The following is a 25,575-nucleotide window of genomic DNA, read 5'->3' as shown; positions in this document are numbered from 1 at the left end:
ATGGGCGAACAGAGTGGACTTAAGCACATTTTTTAAAATTTTTTTTTTTTGAAAAATGCTAAAAATTATTATTTATCTCATCGGCACTACGGCATAGAAAATTCAAAAATTCTTTAATAATGAAAAATTTGGGTCCTTGCAAATTCTATAATATCCTAAGTTATGCATTATAAATGCATCCTTTAGATTAATTATATTTTATCTTGACTTCATTATACATATAGGAAATACAAGTTTATATTTGCAGATTTTTTAATGAAACCCTAATAAAGTATTCTATATTGTTATATAAATTTGCATTAACATTGCCATATTTGCTTTCTAATATAAATTTTTGTGTTCTATTTGGTAAAATTTTTCGGATTAAGACTTCTAATGCCAATGAATGCTAAAATTAATACAACATACCAAGCACAAAAATGCAATCAGTACACATATACACACGTTCGAAGCATATTAATTATAATTATATGCAATTAAACCTATAATCATTCCAGCATAAAAATGGATTATTATTAACATATTCTTGTGTCTAATTACTTAATCATCCATAAATGACATTTTAATTCGAAAATTTTTTTCAAAGTTTAATATAGATAAATTCTAGTTATTCGTCTAATTATTATTTAAGTTGCATTTAAGCATTTTTATGGTATAGAAGTATATTGATGATGCCGACATAATTGTTTCGAATAAATAAGAAAAAAAGTTTTTCTAATTTATGAGAACATTTTTTCATCTCATTAATTAAAAGGTGGGAATATTTTCTTTTTTTTTTGTTAAAAAAATTAAATTTACAAATAAATTTTTTTATTTTGATTCTATACAGAACAGTTTATGTCCATATAGTATGATGCTACTCGTATCTATATCATATAAATATTTTAAAAATATGAAAATTAAAAATTCTTGTGAAAATTTTTTTTTCACAAGAAATATACACCTTCAATATTCTCACTCAATTGCTTTCTGTACCAATACTATTAAAGATTTTTATAAAAATTACCCAATAGAAAAAACTAAAGAATTATGAAGAATTCCACAATAATTATATAACTAGCTTATAATAATAGTAAAAGGTAATATAGAAAATTATTTCGAAACTAGTTTTCTTCATCTGCCTCGTTTAGAAATGCCAGTATCCAAATATTTTTGAAGGAAAAATGAAGTTCGAAGTAAAATTATGAATTCGAAAGGAGCACATTTTAAATCACAATTGAAATTTTTCAACCTCCTCCTTTTTCTTGTAAAAATAGATTGAAATTGTTATAACGTCTATTCATGTGATCGTCATCATCATCCATCATGATGATTAAAATTATTTTCTCACAATATACAATTTCTACATTGAATAAATTTTGTTCTATATAATATGAATTCAACAATTCAGCAACAAGAAAATATTATAAAAATATTTGACGTGAATGGTTTTCAGTGTCTTAGCAAATATCTTAGATGAAATAAAACTTTTACATTTTACAAATTTTTTCAAGCTATTCTTTTCTCATATTGTTAAAGATTGAAGCAACTGAAATTTTTAAAATTGTTTGAAGTGTTTGTTATACAGACAGTACAAAAACAATTTCTTGTCTTAAAGTTTTTTATGCCTTTATATGGTTTTCACCACGTTTTAAGAATTGAATAATGTTCCGAACTCTAAGATCTTTGAGTTTTAATTTGTAAAAGTAAATGTAAATTTTCAAATATTCTCTTAAAAATAACTACATACTAATTAAGGAGCAATAACTTGTACAGACGTTATTTCTGCTCTTTACCTTAATTTTGAAACCAAGCCCACAAAGACAGGCTTTTTGCCCTGTCAATTTTCTGTAAAGCATGCATTAGTACTTGTTCCCGAATTTCATATTAAAATCATTATTAAAATCAACAGTATGTGCGACTTAATTCTTAAATTTTTTTGTGACAACACTTTTCTTACTGTTAATGAGTTATGACAATCAAATAACGTTTGGAGTATAATTTTAAGTGTCAGAAAAGTCATGCATGTTTGCACATAAAACTCTAATCAATCTGAACAAAATTGATGATGCACAAACATTGCTTGCAAATAACTATGATTTGGAATAAGAATTTATTGTGGTTAAACATACCTTCGTTTCGAATTTTTGTGACTTGCATGTTATAATATTATTGACCTCTACCGTAATTGAGAATATAATAATTAGAATAATTCCATTTTTACCGACCGTATTGTGTAAACAATAGGTAGGTTATGTGATGGCAACAAATTTTGCATATCGAGTTTTCGGTGGGAACGTACTTCTCCATAGTAGGGAAGTGTAAATAAACTATTTTTAGCAACCTGTCGGTCTGTCGGTCTGTCGGTCTGTCGGTCTGTCGGTCTGTGTGTGCACGCGTGTATCTCAAGTTCGGCTGAACCGATTTTGATGAAATTTTATATGTAAGTTTGTTTCCACCATGGCACGGATCGATCAACTTTTGGTATATATCAGGCCTCGGGAACTGCACTTTTTAGCGGGCCTGTTTTACATTTTTGAACATTTTGAACAAAATATTCAACCGATTTACTTGAAATTTTATATATAAGCTCAGCTCACCCGTTCGCAAAAATTCGTATGTTTTGGAAGAAATCAGGCATCGGCAACTAGACGTTTACTACGGGCCAAATATACATTTTTGTGTATATAAAGAGAAATAATCAACCGATTTCATTGAAATTTAATATATGAACTCCTCGTATTGAAACAATGAACATATAAATTTTTTGGAAAGATCAGGACTCGAAAACGGATTTGCGGGCCGATTTTACATTTTTCACCATTTTGAAGAAAGTATTCAACCGATTTACTTGAAATTTCATATATAAGCTTTGCTCGATCATACGCAAAAATTCCTAACTTTTGGAAGAAATCAGGCATCAGCAACTGGGCGTTTACTACGGGCCAAATATACATTTTTGTGTATATAAAGAGAAATAATCAACCGATTTCATTGAAATTTAATATATGAATTCCTCATATTAAAACAATGAACATATAACTTTTTTGGAAAGATCAGGGCTCGAGAACTGATTTGCGGGCCGATTTTACACTTTTCACCATATCCACAGAACAAATTGATGGAATTTCTTGAAATTTGATATTTGAGTTCTGGTTGTTACCGAAACTAACTGGCGAGCATTTCAGGGAATTCGGGTAGCACAAAGCGAAACTCTACTAAAAGCCAAATTTACATTTTTCTAAATATGTTAACTATAAGCTTACTAATGTCCTAAAAATTGGAAAGAAGTATTTAACAGACATTTTTATAATATTCTGTAACACTTTTATTTAACTAGACAATACACAATGCGGTCGGTTATGTGCTGACCACATCAGATTTTTTTCTTTTTTAACCTTCTCAATTCTTAATCCACAATATACACAAAAAACTAATAAAAATTAAAACTTTCATTTTCTATATTTATGTTCTCCATTTCCCCCTTTCTCATTCACTTATCATCCTTATTTATAATATTATAAACAAGTAGACAACACTATTCATATTAATTGTAATTTGTAGAATTGTGTGTGTATTTTACTAAATATTGTTTTTTCTTATAATTCTTCAATTTTAGAATGGTGAAACAATGAATCGTGACTGTGATGAAAAATGCACTTGTAATAATGGTGAATGGTTTTGTTTACCACGTTGTACTGGTGTATTCTTTAAGCGAGGTCGAATCTTTGCCGACTCATCATGTCATGAGAAATTATCACAAGAAGATGAATGTTGTGCCACAATGATTTGTACAGAAACAGCTAGAAATATAAATGAAGATTTAGATCCTATCATTGGAAATTCACAAAATGGTTTGTATTTGTTTTTTTATTTACTAAGTATTGTGTTATATAATATCTTAGTATGTACCTATTTGAATATATGTAATTATATTCTCTTTTATTGTTTCGTATATAATGAGCTCTATTAAATTCGCTAGATTATATTATTCTTGATATTTGTGAATTTATTCTTAATTATTCACATAATTATTAATATGCATATTTTACAGGATGTTTCATGAACTTCCAACTCTAAGCATATTTTAATTTTTCTATCTAGATGCCTTATAGAAGTTTAATTTAAAAACTATGATATTTTATTCGAGGAAGATTTTCCATATATATTGTCCTATATTGTCGCGGAAGACTATTTTTGTTTTTAAATAATAGCTTGAGTTTTGCTTACACTAAAAGCTTACATTGAAGACTTCTCAAATGACTTTGATTTTTAATATTTTCGTATACCAATTAGCATTATAATGTATAGCCTAACAAAATTTGGTTAAATTCGAGAAATTTAAAGTGTTTGAATCAAAATTAGAAGAACGTTCAAAGCAACCCCATAAAATGTGTTGGAACTTTACTCAAAATATATTTCAAGATTTTTCATATTTATTTCTTATTGTTCGAATTCTAAGACGCGTCCATAATGCGTCTATTATTCTGATCCCAATTAAAAAGTGAAGCAATTATTGTATAGGGAGTGAAATCTTAAAACAATTCACAGAAGCCGCTGTTTACTTTGTCTAACATGTGAATAGTTACATTAAGTTCAAATTCTAAATAATTTTAAATTTTAAATTACAATTATTTAAAATCATTAAATTGGTGCTAGAAACAGAAAGAAAATAATATAACAATTATATTGGCATAAGTTATTAAAGAAGCTTCAATAAAGAATTATTTCATGCCATCATTTGTATATGGAAACATTTTGTGCTTAAATAAGTAAATCACATTCTACACTCGCTACATAGAACAAATGAATGAATTCTTCATTATTAGAGTGACGAAGATTGCGTGCTCATTATTACTTTTAATTTATTAACAAGCTGTCATCATAATAACTAATTACATGTTTTCAATTCACATTTGCTCCATATAAATTTTTTATATAAACATAAAATTAATATCATATGCTTATATGCATTGTATATATATTATTTGAATTATTAAAAAAAAAACTAAATTTCACTTATCATTTCTGTTCTATTATTATAAACATAAATTTTATATTCTTTCATATTATTATTTGTATATATATACTCATACATACATAAAGATTCAACATCATCATTTCTTCCAACAATTCCACCATCAGCAGTAAGTACAACAGAAATGAAAACTGAAACATTAGGTTGTATGCATAATGGTGTTATGTATCGTCCAAGAGAACGCCTTGAAATCGGTTGTGAACAAATATGTTTTTGTGAAAATGATGGGAATATGAATTGCCGGAAACGTTGCCCAGAACGCATTCATTCACCACAAGAGAAATGTGTATTAGTTAAGGATCCAAAAGATATTTGTTGTCAATTAGAATTTTGTGATGTTACATTAGATGGCCATGAACAAACTGAACCACCATCAACATCATCATCATCATTAATATCAATGTCATCAAATAATAGTAATAGCGATGAAGAAAATAATGATCTTATTCAACCAATAAATGGTACAATACTAGATAATAGTTGCCAATTTAAGGATAATATGTATAAATTTGGTGAACAATTTCATGATGGTTGTGAACAATTATGTATATGTACACGTGAAGGTATACATTGTGCTAAATTAGAATGTCCATCAACATTTGGCTTAGATGTATTAGATCCACATTGTATAAAATGGGAACCAGAACCAGCTACATTTAGAGCAATTGCACCGAAATGTTGTCCAGAAAGAATGCGTTGTGTTAATAATGGTTCATGTGAATATGAAGGTCTAAGATTTGATAATTGGTCGGAAATTCCAAGTAATTTAACCGGTTAGTATAAGAATTTTTTTTTAAATTCACTTAAAATGAGATTATAAATTTTAGATTTTAAACATTTTATTTTTTTAAAACATTCAAATTATAGGTTGTGAAAAACATTGTTATTGTGAAGCTGGTAAAATTGAATGTCGTCCAGCATGTGCACCAGTGCCAGCATTGCCACCAGCCCATTTACCATGCCATCAAAAAGATGTACGTTTAGCACCGATACCAGATGATGAGTGTTGCAAACATTGGACATGTATAACAAATGATGTGCCACAAATACCAGATTATGATGACAGTAAGTAGACATTTTTTTTTCATTTTTAATTACACATGCAATAATTATTTTAATTTTTACAAAGTTTTAATTTAAAAATTTAATCTTAAAATTAATTCATCCTTTAACTTCAACCACCATTCCATCCATTAAACTATAAAATAATTTTTAATTTTTAATAATTAAATGCAAATTCATTGAAAACATCTTTTATAAGTCAGCAAACATTCTTTCTACACCTGCATACCACTTTTATTTTTATTCACATTTTTTTTCTATTTATAATTTTTTCAATTCAATAATTTTTTAACCACTTAATGTATTTCGTGCTTATGCTTAGGACAAAATATTTCTCTTTTTTTACTTCTCTATGTTCTAAGGTTATTTTCTATTACCAGAAGCACTTATGTCGTACAGATTTTCAAAAAATAAATTACAATTTTTTATAGGGCTTTTAAAAATAATTTACTTATCAATGTGAACTTTTCAAATTCAACATACAACATTCAATATTTTTGTTTTTTTCATTACCCTTCATCATTATTAGCATTACCATATAAGAATTTTCAATTATCAATCATAATATTATTGCTCATATCTCATTGAAATTCGTAAATTTTTTTTTGTATAAAATATGCTCATCTCATTATTAAGAGCTAAGTGAAGAGGTTATATGATAAAATATTGTAGAAAAACTATGAAGTCTGTAAATCCTAATTTCATTACCAATTTTTGGATATTCAAATTGCAATATTTTACATAATTAAGATTTTTAATGATAATGACGATTTGCTATAAGAATTTTATGAAAATATTCAATATGTGAAGATTTAATTTTTATGCAAAAAGGGACAGGGTAATTCATAATTCTTTTTTGAGTTTTTTGGTAATTTAGTTGATTTTAAATATTAGAGTAATTTTATATAATTAATATTTTTGCTTTGAAAGCTATGTATGTTTTCCAAAAATATAGGAAAAGCTGTACAATTGGGCATGTACAATATAAAAGATGAAATTTTTGAAGTATAGGTGGAATATTGAATTCACATAGACGTACATTCATTTCTTGCACTCATTTTGAGAGATCCACAGAATTCTCTTTAAATGTTACATGTCATTTCTTCGAATTAAAAAAGTGAAATCAAAAAATTTTCACTATCATTTTAAGATTTTGGCCATTCTATTATACATGCCGATGTGCGTAATATACACTTAACGCACATAAATAAATTTATTTAAATGCCTATATGTAATAAAAATTTTTTTTTTCCATAGATTTTGATTGAAAATCGAGATTATATTAATTTTCATTTATTCTTTACGTTCCATTTAAGTGAATATAACATTCTAAATATAATAACTACGCTCATATAGAGGAGTGATAATGATCATTCCTTTACGTAAATTCACTCTATTAGACCGTCGTCATTTTCCTTTTAAAAAAATGTTATAGTAAATCTTATGAGAATAGAATAATTTCTATTATTTAATGCCAGACAAAGCTTGATGTCAACAGCATTATAAACACGACTAATTAAAAATTTTAGATTTTGTCATAATATTTAAACAGTACAGTGTATTTTATTTGGAATATAAATTATTTGATTTATTCTCATATCAAAAGAAAATTTCTATTTGCAAACAGCTCCTTTTCAATTTAAATTATTTTAGAGTGTTACACATCTTTAAATGGAACGCAAACCTTTTATTGCATAATTGTTTTAATAAAATAAATATGAAAAGTTACAGACAACAAAACTTTTTTTCGTTAAATCTATTCAATATAGATTCACATCAGAAGAATCCTATATAAATAAAATCATTGAAAATATTTTCGATTTTATAAAATGCTTGCATATTACATTTGTACACACTCTCATTTAAAAAAATTTATTATTATAATATTTAAATGGAAAATATGAAAAACGAAATTGATAAAAATTTCTCTAATGAAAAATCATTGATTTTCTTTTTTTATATCTTATACATTCCTACATACATACATAGATTCTTTTAAAAATATACAAAAAAAAATTCATATATCATAGATCAAATTAAATTATTCTTACATTTAAAAAATATTTGATAAATTTTAAGGAGGTACTGCTTTAAATATACGTTATTGTGAGACTCACTCTCTCATTTCATCATTTATCATTTTCATATAGATTTAAAAATATAACAAAATAGTATAAAGTGTTTTATTTATTTTTCTCTATTTCTCTTGCTCTGTCTTTTGTCTAGTATTTTTCTTTTTTTCTTACTTTATTTTTGTTTTTTTACGTTCTCATACTTCACTTTTATACTTTAAGTGGTTCATCCTTTTAATATACTTAAATGCTTATCTGCATTCAATATCATATCCATATATAAGTATGCATAAGGTAATCAAAATCAATTCATTTAGATTTATGACATAAAATATAATAATTTTTATATATGTATACTTAGTATAAAATATAGGTATGTATAGGTACACTACTGCAATATAAAACAAAACTCATATAATATCACACATACATATATACATTAATTGAAAATAAAAGTAACATTGAATTAGTAGTTTCATTAAAATTGGCATTGCATGATCCTTTTTTTTTTTCTTTAAAAGTCGTAAATAATAATATATAGATAATTATATATATAAAATGTATATTATAAATATTTTGAATATTTTTAAATTTATATGCATACATACATGTTGTTATTATATTTTTTAAAAATACATAGAAGCATAAAATAATATTTTATTTTTATTATTGTTGTTGTTATTGATTATTATTGTCGTTAATATTTTGCTTATAAATGATAGTTATTTGAAAGCTATTTGGTTATTTTAAATATATTTAGACAGTTAAGTCATTTTTAAAAGGAAATTGAGGTATAAATAAGTGTAATATTAATTTCCCTGTTCAAAGAACCTGTACTAACATTATAACTGGACTAAATTGACAATCATCCAGAGGTTTCTGTAATTATTAGCCTGCAATATAAGAGAATAATGGCACACACATTTATTTAAATGATTATTCTTGTGGCAAGCGGTAGGTCACTATTATACAGATAGAAAATTTTCGACAGAATTCTTATGTTTTTGACATTTCGATTTAGACCTAAAAACCAATGTTCGAATTATTTTCTTTGCTGGTAACATATACGTTTTTTCAATTTATTTAGAATTTAATACTCGGAAATATTTTTTTTTTTTTTAATTTAAACGTTCAAATTGTACTGTGGCTTACGGGTAAATCAAGAGAGTTAAAAGTTTTATGAATAAATAAAATCCATTTTCATATAAATATACCGTTTCAAAAAAATCTTATAAAACGAGCTTAGATTTTTGAAAACAGAATACAGTTGAAATTTATTTGAGTAATAAATTCTTGAAATTTTAGGCTAAATTCCGTTCAATATTAATATTTCATGTTTTACATTATTTTGTAAAAGCTTTCAAAAATTTAGAAAACAATTATGAAGCTTATAATACATATTTATAACCATTTAGACGTTCTACGAATCAAAATATTTCTCTTTCGTTTTATATTTTCAGCATAACTTAACAACCTCAATTAAATCCAACTTAATTGAAATTGGTTGAGATTTACAGCCTAATCGTGTATCTCGCGTTTTTTAACTGACTTTTTTTTCATTTTCAAATCAGAATTCTCCGTTTTTCTAATGGATATTTCATTTTTCCAATAAGATTGGAAAAACAACAATAATAATCATCTTTTCAATTGGATTTTTGAATTTTTGCTTAAATTATCGCCTGAACGTCTCACTTTTAAATATAAAGTGAATAAATTTTGTGAATTAATATTTTCACTCGAAAACTACATTATACAAATATGTGATAGTTACTCACTTTCTTCACACTTTCCGAATAAAATAACGAGATAAATGATCAGGCTCTTAATTTTTAATATACTTTATAAAATTCTTTGCACTTAATAAATTGTCGAACGTCAACTCTTTTTTAAATTTCTACTCTGTTTATTAATTAATAAGCTAGACACAACAAATATGGTTTTACTGTTGTTCATACAAAATTTATGAAATAAAAAGAACATTATAAATCAATATTTTATATAAATTATACTACAAATATAACAGATTATTATTTCATGTAATGTTTGTTGAGTGATCTTAACAGTATTTTAAAGTGGATTTTGTATATTCTCGAGAATAATTGTAAAATTGTTTTTTCTTCTAATAGCTAGTACGAGTAAAAATCAAATTATAAAATACATAAAATAAGGACACTTATATGAAATAATAGATTTAAAAAAAAACTATATAAAAATTTTCAATTATTTCTAGTTTTTTTACTCAATAATTTTTAAGAATTTTATTTCAACAATATTATTAAATAAAAAAGTATTTTATTGGAATCTTAAAATAAACTTTGAAATTCAAATATAATTGTAATGAAAAAATTTGTGAAATTATATTTTCAATAGACAGAAAAATAAATTGTATTGAAAATATTTTATTCAGATGTTCTATGCCATACTAAGTAGTTAATAACCTATAGAAATAATTAAAATATAATTTACATTATTAACCAATCAGTATATAATTTTATTAAATTTATAGAATTATAATTAACTTTGATTTTGATGAATAGAATTCGCACTTAAACTAAAATTATATAATTGTATTCAAAAGGTGGTATACGTAATTGTATATGAATAAGGTACAAAAAATTTTACGAAATAATATAACAGTTTTTAATAATGAAGATGTCAAGATTAGTCTCTAAAATTTAGGATAATTTCGTGTAGTTGTAAATTTCATGAATTCTAAAAATAATTTTTTTTATAATTTAATCACTTAAAAAAATTTCAGGCCAAATTTTTTGCATAGTTATTTGTCTTTTATACGAGTATTAATTTTATAGAGCGTAAATTAAATGTCTCATTAGAGACATTTTATAGAAACAGAAGATCATTAATTTTTAAATTTAGAATATTAAGGATCTTATTTCATTAAGTTTTTTTAAATTGTACCTATAAGAAAATATTACTATCCGTAAAAATCTGTGAAGGATTTACAAAAAGTTTAGTTTTGAATTACGATTCATTACGGTTTGATGAAAAATAGTTACTCTTCTTGTAGCATTGTTCAAGGCTTTATGTCTGTTGTTAGCTATTGTGGTACCGCCAGTATGTAGAATCAAAATTGTGAGGAGTAACAAATTTAACTTTAATTGTATTTTACACTATACTAGAGGTTCTTTGGAATTTAAAAAAAAAAAATATTGTAGGATGTTACAAATTTTTATTTTTAATTTACCCAAAATTTTTTGTTTTGTTATTTGCACAATTTTTTATTTTTTTATTAGTTTTTAACTTTTAATTTGTTTAACAATGCCATCACTAATGAACTACTAATTCACTTTTTATTTTGTTGCTGTTATTTTTGTCTTAAAATATATATTTATAACCTTATTGCGATATTATACGATTTTAAAAATTAGTGTATAATTGAAACACATTTTGCAATCAATCGCTTTTGAAAGTTGGTAAAATTTTTTAGGTCGTCTTTACCTATAATTGACGTCACAATATATTATAATAGATTGTTAAATCTAATAAAAATGTGAATATATTAAAAAGGATCTTATAAAATAAACATTATTTAACACAGTCACGATTCATTGAAACTTAATAAAAAAATAAAAAAAATTGCATAAAGCAGGGGGCACATAAGCGAAAATGTATTTATTTTTTTTTCAATTAACAATGTTCGAGAATATAATTTGCCATCTATATGCATATAATATTGTCATATTTTCCTTGCTTAATGCATACTGGTAAACAAATTCCTGAAAAAAATCTACCATTTGAATTGCTGCGCCAAAAGTACAAATTTATAAAATAAATTGACAAATATTGTACATCTTTAATAAATACTTTAACAAATCTCATTTAATAAATGGATAAAATTAAATCTTAAATTAAATCAGACCATTAATCCTCCCTCTCCTTTATAAAAATACCAAATATACTAAACCAATAATATAAAAATTTAAAAGATAAAAAAAATGAAAACACAAAATTCCTATGTTAAACTATTTTGTCTGTATGCAAAACAGGACATAAAGGACATAAAGACAAAATAAAATCTCAATCGTCAAGTGAATTGGACGATAACGGTAAAGATAGCAATTCTGTTGGTCCATTCTATCCGACAATCGATGGTAAACCACCAAAAGTTCCATCAGAAAAATCAACTAAAAATAAATTTAATAAAGATCCGGCTATAGTGAATGCACAATCACCAACACCAACATTATCGTCATCATCCTCACAACCAATAATTACAAATGATGTTAAATATGACAGACCATTTTTACCAATTATTAGTCCATCATTATTACCATTACCGCAAACTCCACAACAACACCATGAACATGAAGAAGAACAAATAGAACAGAATAATCATATGGAACAATCGCATCAACATCAACATCAGCAACAACAACAACAACATCCACATCATCATCATCAACAGAAAAATGAACAAAAACATCAACAATATCCTGAACATGAAAATTCCGGTGATATAATTGGTATAAGACCAACAACATCAATACAATATGATTTAAATAATAATCATCATCCTGGTTTAAATTTCTTTGATTCATCTCAATCAATAAAAAATCAATATAATAATGTTGACTTTAATCATTATCATCAAAAACAACAGCAACATCATCATCATCCACAATCTCCTTATAATACAGATATTAATGGAAATGATAATGGAAATATTGGTCATGAACCGAATGGTATTATTATAACATCTGGAAAACCAAGCCAAACTGAATTATATAATGTTCTTGGACAAAATGGTGGCAATAATAATAATCATCCCAGCAATATTAATATTATTGGTCCAATCAATAACAATGCTAATAATCATAATTTTCCACCATCTTTACCACCTTCATTGGCAGCATCATTACCACATTTACAACAACACATTCATCGTCATCAACAGCAACAGCAACAACAGCAGCAACAACAACAACATCGATTACAACATGAAAATACCAATTTATCACCACCAAATATTCGTATTGAACATATTTTACAACATTTACAATTAAATGAACCAAATCAAATTCAACACCAATCACATTTGCATAATCAAAATCAACAGCAATTACCAAATATCGGTAATCATTATCAAAATAGTAATCGTGTGCAATTAGGTTCATCAAATGTGAATAATAATAATAATGATCCAACAACACAAATTATTCATATACCAATAACTGCATCTGATGGCAGTAATCATGGATTACCATTTAATAGTTTTACAATACATCATTTAAATGATGGATTACCAACTAGTGTAAGAGGAATAGGAATTGGTAATGCTGGTGAACAATCAGGTGGTAATGTTAATATTAATGATGGAACAGGATCAGGAATTTTAGGAAATGCTGGAGGTCAATCAAATAATATTATTGAACATGGCGGTAATCGTGGTTTAATTAATCAAAGATTACCACCATTACCAACATTGCAAACAGGTTTAAAGAATCATTCTGATAATTTCTACAGAGTAACAAAATTCTTTTTGTTTTTGGTTTCTAATCTACCATCGGATCGGGTGCTATTTAGTGTTTTTTTTTTTTTTGCTTCTAATGTATTTTTTTCTTTTAGCTTTTGCTGTTGTAATTGCAATTCAATATTAATTCATAAACATATATACATATGTAGAATTTGATTGTGCTGTATTGTTTAGCTTCTACTTTAGTGTTTAGTTGAAATATAAAAATTTTGGTTTTGGGACCAATATAGTAATGTGGTACTGAACAACAACAATAATCGTTTATCAAATGCAATAGGAAACATATGTACAATATATACATACATGTGTACACAGTTGCGATTGATTTTTATTAGAAAAATTAAATTTAAATAGAGTAGAAATGTAGTTTTTGAAAAACGCTTTTCATTTTGTTGTTTTTTTTATTATTTTTTTTATTATTTATTTTGGTGTTTGTTTTGGGTTGTTTTTATTGTTAAAGTTTTTTTTTTATAAAAAAGGATATTTTAAACTTTTGAAATCAATTTCATTTTTTTGCTTTTTTTTATTGGTGTTGGCAATAAAATCGATTAGTTTTTATTTCGATTTGCTTTTATTTTTTTATATGCTTTTATATTTAATGAATTTGAAAATATTTGAAAAAAAATTCAGGATTTAGTTCTCATTTTTGTTTTGCATAGTTTAATGTTTTTATTGACTACCTTTCTTTTCGAAAATTTCGATTACAATTCTTAAATTTCGTTCAATTTCAAAAAAGTGAAATATTTAAAAAATTTTTAGAATTATTTTAAGTATGGCATGAGGAAAACCATATGTGAAAAATTTTAAAATAAATTAATTATTTTTCATTTCGAATATACAAGCAACTTAAATTTTAATAAAAATTTTAGTAAAATTTTTATAAAGTGCTGACTATATTACGAAAAACAGTCTCAGAAATTTTTCCTTTAGAATTTCTGTTTTAATTTTTAAGTATACTGCTAGTTTCCTTAAAAATTTCTCAAAAAAATTGTAGCAGCAATAGTGATCCTGTAAAGCTCACTGAAAAAAAAACAAAGTTCTAGTTTAACATTTGACCTTTATTTGAGCTTCGTAATTTCAAAAAATAAAAAAATCATGTAGGATTTCAGTGATTATAAAATGAAATCTTGTCTTTTTGCTATCAAGAAGCAATCATTGCTTTGGAATTTTTCGAGTCACGACATAGGCGAGCGCAAACTTTTCTTTGCATTATTTTTTTGCTCCGTTTTATATAAGAAGATATTGAGTGAAGGATTTGTAAAAATCGATGTTTTTACATTTTCGAAAAAGTTGAGTTATATTAGGTCTATATGAATTTTCGTTCACTCGGCAATGTTAGCAGTAAAATTTAAAAAAATTTTAAAATAACATTTTTCTACCAATTTTAAGAATGTCACTTAATATGTTTTTATATTTCGCCGACTCTAAAATTTATTGCAAAGTACAAAAATATTTCCGTTGTGCAGTTCTTATTCACTGCATTCAATAACCATAACTGCATGTTTAAAATATGATAATTTATCTAAGCCACGAACCTTTAGCACGCAACAGGAAAATTCTTTTCTCCTGCTTATGTTTTTCGAACCAGAGGCATTAAGCTAAACTCGATTAAAGACAAAAGATCAAATTAAATAATCAAACTACGATTCTTAGCACTCATTGTAGCAGAGGCAAATTGTATTACATGACCGAACAGTCATTAAAAGTTTGTTTTGTAAAAATATAATTTATAATGAAGCTGTAATAATTAGGTATTTTGTAAATTACGAGTATATTGCTAAAAAAAGTTAAGAAAAACCTTGAAGGTGCATAAATGTATTAATGTCTTTTTAGTATTAACATTTGAGCTCTTTATATACTTAAATCGTAACAAAAATAACAAAATAGTTTGTTTTTGTATTAAGTAATTAAAATATTATTAATTATTAATTATCATTAGAAAATAATAATTTCATATTTAGTAATTTTATTTAATTTTATTTTTTTTAATTTTCTTCTCTCCAGGAATTAATTTCAATCCCAACAATAATGTTAATTTGAATAATATTTCGCCTAATTTAGAGCTTTTAAATCTTGAAGCAATTAATCCGAACACAGTACGTATAGTATTTAGAGTTCCACCAGTTTATGTTAATTTACATGGTCGTGTTGAATTACGTTATACAAATGGACCAAATAATGATACAAGTACATGGGAACATCAAATATTTGCACCACCAGAAGATCTTATTGCAACATCACAATTAGAATTTGAATTACCAAATTTAGAACCAAATTCATTATATAAAATTCAAATAACATTATTATTACGTGATTTAAGTTCACAACCGACAAGTGGTATTTATACAGTTGAAACACCACCAGAACGTACAATAACACCACCATCAACCCCAACAAATTATAGACCAGATTTTGAAGATATATTTAGTAAAGTTGATGATCCCGGTTTAAATGTTAGTGAATCGAATTCAACATGGTTAAGTTTAAATTGGAATAAATTATCTGATAAATATTTAGAATATGTTGATGGTATACAATTAAGATATAAAGAAATTGATCAAATGCTTTATGATGCAACACCATTAATTCATAGAACATTAACAAGTTATACAATTGAAAATTTACGTCCAGATACCGTTTATGAATTCGGTTTATATTATATACCATTTGCTGGGCATGGAGCTGAATTATTAGCTGGTAATATGGTAACTGGTAGAACATCACCTAAAATTGATATATATGGTTTTGATGTTATGGTAAATGTTACTAAAGTTAAAAGTACTAGTATTGAAGTATCATGGAGTGGTGTACCATATCCTGAAGATAAATATATAAATATATATCGTGCTATATACCAAAGTGATGGTGGTAAAGAAGATTCAAGTGTATTTAAAGTTGCTAAACGTGAATCATCAACTGGTACATTAATAACTGATTTAAAACCAGGTATCAGATATAGATTGTGGTTAGAAACGTATTTAACCAATGGTAAAATTAAAAAGAGTAATGTAGTCAATTTTGTAACAAAACCTGGTGGTACAGCGCCAGCACCTGCTAAAACTGGTAAGTTTTAATAAATTTCTAAATTTTCTTGAAAATTATATTGTTAATTAAATTAGGTTGACATCAGATCTGAGCTTTGATACATGCCTTGAATTTTCCTTATTTCAAATTTAATTTTTATTATATTTACTTAACTGTTTTTTTTAGGTAAATTATTAACGGCTGGTGATAGTCAACAACCTGTTGGTGATTATTATGGTCCATTAGTAGTTGTAGCTGTAGTTGCAGCATTAGCTGTTATGTCAACTTTAATATTATTAATGATTTTGACAAGACGAAGAACACATCATACAGCATCAATAACACCGCCAAGAAAAAGTGAAGCTGCTTATGATAATCCTAGTTATAAAGTTGAAATTCAACAAGAAACGATGAGTAAGTATAACAGTTTCGGTGATGAAGCATATTATTAAAATGATTAACTAAAATTTGAACAAGAAAAAAAAAAATAAAATAATTTTTTTTTAATAAACGAAAAAGAATTTTAAAAGCTAGCAACGATATGAATTTTTAGTGTTATTCTTGTATGATTAAGAAACTATTTTAAAAGAATTTTTCAAATAATATAAACAGTCACATTTTATAATATTAATAAATAAGAAATTTTTGAGTGATATTCAATATTTGGGTAGAAATTGTATGTTGGTACATATACACTTGAATAATGTGATTTAATCAGAAATTTTGATTTTGAGAAATTGGTGAGTATTGAGAATTGTTTGTTTTTGTGTACAATTGCGTTCAAAGCACTACCACTATAACAGAAATGCAATATCACTATTGCAAAATTTTGCTTTACATAATTTTCTTCATTTGTTTTTTTTTTGTTTTTGCTGTTCTTATGAAGAGTTACAGTATGTCAGCTTAAATCATTTTATGATTTAACTAAAATAATAATAATTGCAATCAATAAGCGTAAGGACATTACGGGAAAAAATTAATTGTTATAAAAGAAAATAATATTGATGCACTAAAAATTCATTTAACAATAAAATTTAATTTTATTCAAAATCAATACAATCTAATTGCAAAATTAAAATATTTTTCTTATAACTCAAGTTCATTTCACCATATTTCACATTTACAGAAATTTAAAAGTTAATAACAATTAATCATATTGAATTTAAAACATCGATTACTGCTATTAATCGAATTTAATCATCAATTATCATTTAATTCAGGAATTTTTTTTATTTTATTTTTAAAAAATGCTCGTTTCTTAATTTGTGTTTTCAATTAATGAGAACAAACTTAGGTGTTTTTAAATTTTTTTATTTTATTATATTTTGTTCAACCATCGTAGAAACCATTTTAGCAATTCATAATTATTGCTTCATAAAATATAAGATTGTATTTTACATATGTATATATAATATATTGTCGGTTTAAAAGCAGATAGCATTAAGTCAGGAAACTGTGTTTTGAGTAAAGTCAATTTAGAAAAATCGTAAAATGTAAAACTAATCAATTAGTGCAATGATATTGGTCTCTTTAATTTCTGGATTTATAAACTACATTCTGGATTTGCATGATTTTTTACCACAAGAAAGATTATATTATTCTGATTTAAATCATCTATGAAATGCCAATTCTCAAAAAATGCACTTAGTGCTTTCTGCTTTTTAACCGACGATATGAGATAATTTCCCTCTCATTGAACATAAAAATTTTTACTTAAATGAGCATTTTCTCCCTTATACTTAATATTATTACTATTTTATTCTAAATTACACCCCTATTCTCTTAATATCTTGATGACTTTTTTATAATTATGTTATTCGTTAGCAATTATTCGTATTTCAATTTTAAAAATAAACAATATTGGCTTTATCTTTCATTATTAATCAAATTCAATCAAATGAATTTTCATTAATTTTCGTATTTCACACAACTTCCTCATCTAATTGGCAACCAATTTCTCTCATATTTAGTTCAAATATTTTTTCGTTTACTGCATTTTCAGAAGTAGTTTTGATTCTATTTTGAAGAATTGCTCAATAAATTTTAAATTAACAATAAATATTGGATCGAATTTATTATTACTGTAATAGATAATTGAAATTAATTAATTGCTTTAAAAAATACATGTGTTTTTTTTTTTTGCAATATAAACATCTCATAATTAATTAATTTTTTTTTTTGAGAACATTTTTTTCCAATTAAATTTTAATTTCTTATTAATTTTACATCAATAATAAAATATTTCATTTAATATTATTTATCGATTTTCGTTTTATTATTTATTTATATTTTATAATTTATACACAATTTATTTAAATTTTAATCAATATTGTTTTTAATTTAATTTTTATTTTATATTTTTACATTATTATTTTAATAATATTTTTCATACACAATGTGTATGATTGTAAACAATTTTAAATTAAAAATTAAGAATAAAATTATTAATATTAAATTTAACGAGGTGCCAACTTTCATCACAAATATTTTAACACATGGACCAAAAAAACAAAATAATAAAATGAAATCGCGTAATAAAAAACATAAGTAGGCCGCACTTTTATTTTGCTGAATTTTAAGTTCGCTTATATAACAATTTCTGTATTTTCAACAGCAAGTAGTTATACGAAATACTTAATTTCGTATAAAATAAATTTATTGTATACTGTGAAGTCAATTTAAAGTTGGTATATTTATATGTGTACTGGACAGATTTAATTATTGGTCCATTCTTTAATTATAAAATAATTTAGTAAAAATATTTTCCAAGTCCTAATTATACACTCTCAAAATATGTGAAAGACTATTTTTTAAAATAGGATTATTTCGAAATGAAAGTAGAATTTTATGTCTAAACGGACATTTCACAAATTTACAATAATATTTCAATATTGGATATTTAAAGTCTCTGCGTATTCGCATTTATGATCAGTTTGAACCACTTTAAGGACATAAAATGAGAAAATTGTTTATAGAAAAATTGGATCAAGTAATACTCGTATTTTAAATAACACTTTGATTCCAAAAATTTAGTTAACTTAAAAAAAAATAATAGTAAAAGATGAATGCAGATTTTAATTTGCAACAAAAACTTTTAAAGTTTCTTGAACGACAATGTTAACACAATTGCAATTTTAATTGGAAACTTGAAATTTTTTGCAAAAAAATTTATTTTAATATTAAAATTTCATTTGAAAGTGAAAATTTCACTAATTCTGTCTGTAGAAATTTGACAAAATTGCCGGAGACTTATGCATTCTTCTTTATTCTTTAATACTATAAATTACTGCCCCAATAAGTATGCAAATTTATACTTTTCTTTATTTGTACAATTTTCATAAAAATTTTAAAGTTTACTTCTACCAGCTTATTAAAGTAGTTTTTTTTTTTAGTTTCTAATTTAAATGAGAACTTTTAAAAGTATTTTAATAATACTTACTCAATACTTAGGTAATATACCCTACATTTTTTGGCAACAAAATCTATAATTCGTTTAAAAATTCTGTAAAAACAATTTTATTTGTACAATAGGTTTTTTAATATTATAATTGCATTCTTTTGTTTTATATAATTTATTTTTTTATTACAATAAATAAAAAAAATATTGAATTTTTTATATTTTAATTAAATATCATTTTCATATTTTCTTTTTTTTTTGTTTTTATTTTGTATAACAATTTTAAAAATAACTCTGCTGTTTAAAAAAAAAAATAAAATAAATTAAGAGGAATTTTATTTGAATTCATTACCAATAACTAAATTATTAATACATAATAAAAAAAAATATTAAAATATACTTATAACATACTATATACACATACACTCAACAATGCCTATATTAAATACTTATACTCAATATAATTACTTTACAATGAACTTACTTACATGCCTATTATAATATTTTTATTTATTTTCTCTTATACTTTCAGATCTATGACGGACTCAATAATAAAATAAAATTACAATATAAATAACATTAAACAACATTTATGTAATAAAAAAAAAAGCAAAAAATTTATACAATTATAAAAGTATAATAATTGTTGCAACTCTGTATAAATATTAAATATTATGTAATGGAGGAAAGAATGTGTTTTGAAAGCTTATGAAGAATAACTCTTTTTTTTTTGCATTTGGAAAATAATTTAAAGAAATGGAAAAAATTGTATTTAAAAAAAAAATAAAAAAAAAAATGGAGTAAATTAATAATTGAAAAAAAATAGTAATAATAATAAAATCACAAAATATTATACTGTAAAATGTAAATACAATAAATTGCTTCCAGCCAAAATAGAAATAAAAATTATGATATCAAAATGAACTTATATACATAAAATATATATATATACATATAAAATATAGGTGAAAAATAAAATGAAAAGTACTTAAGGCAAATTGAAAATTAATAAATTTAAAATGAAAAAAAAAAGAATATTGATAATAAAAATTATTATACACAATTTATCGGATTTAACCAGAAAAAAAATTTATTTAATATTTTAATTTAATATTTTAATTTAAAAATTCATTTGAAAATCAAATAGCAATTCATTATAAATTTGAATATAACTAAATTTTAATTAATTAATTTAAAAAAAAGTTAATTAAATATTTAATTTGGAATTCTCTTAAGAATTAGCTCTACTGTATAACTCTGAATATTTAGAGTATTCTACGTGAAAAACGCCCTTCTCTCAAATCTTTTTTTATTTGAGCTTGCAAACGAATTCGAAGTGAATTAAATAGTAAGAGGTTTCCGATATAAGGAAATAGAATCGCAAATTATATACTAGAAATTTGAATAAACCTCTATATTTAAAATATATTCAATTACATGTGTACTTTCTCTTTACATGTTACTACTTGTACTTTTTTGATTTATACACTACAAAGTTCCTTCTTAAACTAACAGTGAATTTTTGTAGAATAATTATTATAATTTGTCACAATTCCTAAATTTCATACAGTAATTTAACAAGTCTCCTTTTATGAAGAGGTAAATATAAATGAAAAATGTACTTTTCATACCTCTTAAGAAAAGAAATAAAATTCTCTCTCTTAAATACTGCAAAGTCAAAAACTTGATAAATGAGATTTAGTTTTTAAGCAAATTTTCCCCTTTTTTATGTTGTTAATTCATCGCTTAACTGCTATTTTGATCAATACGCCACTTTCATAATTTTTGACTTAACAACACTTTTACAGATTTTCGAATATTCTATTTTATAATATTGTAATCCTTTTTCCGCTATCTCATTTAGTTTTAGAGATAGTCACATCAAAAGCCGATAAAATATAAGTTATTCATTCAATGTGGTTCAAAAAGAATTCGATAAATTGTATTTTGAATGCGTGTATAATTCATTTAAAAAAAAATCAAAATGGTAATAATTAAATTGTCACAAAATAATAAAAAAAAATAATAATTAATATATTAAAATACGATTTTCCTACATTATACAATTAAAATACATAGAGAAAACTAAAATTAGGAGGTCATAAAGAAAATACATAATTATTATGTATTTATGTATGTATATATTTCATATAATATTAGAAAAAATATTATATACATGAATAGAATTAAAATAAAAGAAAAATTATAATCTTTTTTGACTTTTTAACAATTTTAAGTTGCCATCTCTATAATAATAAATGATGTTTTCTTTATGTAAAATGAACCAATCAATTTTAAAGAAAATTCTCTATATATATACATATATATATATTATAAGTTTAATAGCCAAAATGACCAAATTTTGAAGAATTTTTCTTTTTAAATAAATAAAGTAAGTAAAAATAAATAAAACAAAAAAATTAAAAACAAAAGAAAACTCAATATTTTTTTGTTTATTTTTTAATTGTAATTATATAATATTATTATTTTACTGAAAATTAGTTATTAAAAATAATTTTGTGTAAATAATGAAAATTAAGTCTAAAATATATCATTATAAATAATTTTATATTATAAATTAATAATAATAATGAAAAAAAAAAACGAAAAATAATGAAAATAAATCAGTAGATTTTTTCATTACAGAATCTCTAACTCTTCAAACTCTACTACAACAAAATACCTAAATTCTTTCTTCAAATTCTCAATTTATTTCTTATAAAAAATATTATAAATAAATTAAATTGTATAACACTTTTATTTGCATAATATCGGATTGAAATTTCTTTATAAATAAATAATAATTAAGTAATAGTGCATACATATAATTACTCTCAATATATATATAGTTATGTATGTATGATTGTATTTTGTACTATATATATGATTATTATAAATTTATATTTTAAATAGAATATAAATATTGTTAAATATTTTAGAATATTATTATGAAAAGATTGTATGTTGTATTAATATTGTAATGGGTGTCATACACAATAAAAATTCATAAAATTAAAAATGAAAGTGAAAAAAATTTGAAAAAAATTGGGAGTATGAAAAAAAATTCTTTCCAAATTTAAATATTCGGAGGTGGATATGAATACGGTTTAATTTCGGCATTTAAGAGATTTGTAGAACTTATACATTCAATTAATTTATATAATTGTATATTTTACTTCTAATCACTCTGAATTTGATTATATACCATTTAATTTTTATAACAAATACATGAAAACCCCATTTATTTATTAAAATTTAATTCCCTATTATAATTTCGTTTTGTAACTTTTACTCTTAATACTTTATTCAAAATAATATTGCGTCATGACACTATTATTTAGAAATGGACATTTTCCTCGGCGAACTATCAGATTTCATATAGAATACATATATTTAAATAGGAATGCCCAAAATCAGGCGAAGTTACCGACGCGAGTTGAACTGCCGGCAGTAAAATAGTCTAAATATCTATTTTATCGAATGCAGTTTTTCTTTTTGACATCATCTGTTTCAATGTGAGTTTAACATTTATGCAAAATACTATACATTTGGTTTTGCAGTTCCGCTGTTGTTCTGGGTAAACAATAGAAATTTTCCGCTGTTACCGTTCACCGCTTTGGTTATGTTTTTACAATTATTTAGTTTCATAGTTTTTCTCTTTTAATTCTTTTCTCAGAAACCACTACAGATCTACAACAAAAATTAAAAAGAACGGTTAAAATTAATTACTTTTATACATATTGTTTTCTTATACCATAACAAAATCTAAGAAGAATTGTAAATCATTTTTAATTGTTATATGAATTTAAAATGTTATATAAAAACAATTTTAATACATACAACAGTCTGTATGTAACCTCTTTTATTAGATTGTAAATTAGAATATTTAATTAAAAATAAAAAAAGAAAGAGAAGAATTAAAATTTATCAAAATAATAATTATTAATAAATTTATAATGTATAAACATTGTAGAATTTCATATTTAAAAATAATTATAAATAATATTGTATTTTTATTCTCTTTATAATAAATTTATTATTTTATAATTAATTATATAGAAGAAAATTAAATGTAAACTGTATAATAATCTTTAAATTAAAACAAAATATTTTTGCTTAAAATATAATAATGAAGTCATTAATGAAGAAAAATATTAATTTTTTTTTATAATAATCTGGTTTAATTGCAAATTATAATTAATATTTTTGTATATTGAAATTTTTTATTAGATAAGTTTTCTGATCAAATATCATTTTTATATAATTAAATTCCTATATGTTACTAAATTTTACAAATATTCTGGGATATGTCAAATGTAAAACAAGATTGAAAAATTTAAATTTACATAAATTTTTAGAAATCTACGTAAATAATTAATTTTTTAAACAACAATTACAAAAAAAAAATTGTTTAATTAAAACAAACTGCCATCAGTTTTTTCTTCACAAAGAGGAAATTGTGCACACAAAATTTTATGAACATATTAAAATTGCTTCGGCTTCTTTAATTATTCCGGTCGAAATATTATGCGTTTTCCGAACTCACCCTAATTTGCAATAGTCTGTTTAAAAGTCTAAAACCATAATTTCGAACAAATTTGTTCAGTTTTTGCCAGATTGATAGCTCCTTTTTCCTAATTTTAATGAAGTTATAAAATATGTAACACTTTTTGTAATAAATGTAATTTATATTTTTTTTTATAATTCCTTTTTCTATTTAAGTTTTATTATAAAATCTTTGGAAATTAGTTTCAAAATTTTTTTTTAATAAAAGAAAAAATAATAATTTCTATTGTATTTATAATTGTAATAGATGGATTTAATAAAATTAATAGGATTAAGTAAAAATAATAATAATAATAAAGAAAGAAATATTTAATAAAAAAAAAAATAAAATAAAATTGTGTTTTTCATGTTAACTAAATTTAAAAAAACATATCTTAAGTTTGGAATATATTGTAGTCCATAAATCAATTAAAGGTACACCGCATTGATGAAAGTTATTTCATTTTCTTATACATAAATAACCACTGGTTTGATACAAGTTTTGAACACTACAGAAAAATTTTTTATTATACATGTGTTACCGAATGTTCGAATTATAAATTTATCAATTCTTTTTGAATTCTGAGTTTATGTCTGTCCGTCTGTTCATTCCAGCGTTAACTCAAGAATGCACTTAATAAAAGTAGGAACTTTATTGGGTTAAACTGGCGATTCAAAAAGCTGACATACAACTCCTAAAATAATTAAGTTAGTTTTAGTTTATAGAGTCATTGAATTTTATAACTTAACTTGTATAATGATAATATCGGGTTGTGGTTATATAAGTTTTTGAAAACATCATTCTTGTGTTTATATGTTCTTGGAAACCATAATATCTTGGAAACCACATAGTCTAAAGTATTACTACCACTAGCTTTAAGTGACACAGCCAACATTGTAGAATACCTAGCTGTACGAAAGAAAAAGCACTATCTTCGCACTGCGTAAAGTATGTTTTGAAAAA

The 25,575-nt window shown here is 23.9% G+C and overlaps 1 protein-coding gene across 3 annotated transcripts in view; it reads left to right on the top strand.

The window, feature by feature from the left end:
- The window catches only part of LOC129609489 (putative epidermal cell surface receptor), a 143,601-nt gene extending 121,162 nt beyond the window's left edge, over nucleotides 1-22,439 (top strand). For 2 of the 3 annotated variants that reach the window (XM_055521412.1, XM_055521413.1), the window contains exons 4-9: nucleotides 3,599-3,833; nucleotides 5,086-5,790; nucleotides 5,885-6,082; nucleotides 15,650-16,708; nucleotides 16,856-17,083; nucleotides 20,599-22,437. In XM_055521412.1, coding sequence (XP_055377387.1) covers nucleotides 3,599-3,833; nucleotides 5,086-5,790; nucleotides 5,885-6,082; nucleotides 15,650-16,708; nucleotides 16,856-17,083; nucleotides 20,599-20,606 — 2,433 coding nt within the window. In that variant the 3' untranslated portion in view covers nucleotides 20,607-22,437. Of the gene's footprint in view, nucleotides 1-3,598; nucleotides 3,834-5,085; nucleotides 5,791-5,884; nucleotides 6,083-15,649; nucleotides 16,709-16,855; nucleotides 17,084-20,598 lie in introns of all 3 variants that reach the window. The other variant, XM_055521414.1, reaches the window with a different exon arrangement.
- Nucleotides 22,440-25,575: the final 3,136 nt, after the last annotated feature.

The sequence above is a fragment of the Condylostylus longicornis genome, unplaced genomic scaffold (assembly GCF_029603195.1).
Source record: "Condylostylus longicornis isolate FDR11 unplaced genomic scaffold, ASM2960319v2 ptg000040l, whole genome shotgun sequence".
In the NCBI taxonomy this organism is placed as follows: Eukaryota; Metazoa; Arthropoda; class Insecta; order Diptera; family Dolichopodidae; genus Condylostylus; species Condylostylus longicornis.
This window is presented reverse-complemented; position numbering and strand designations above follow the sequence as displayed.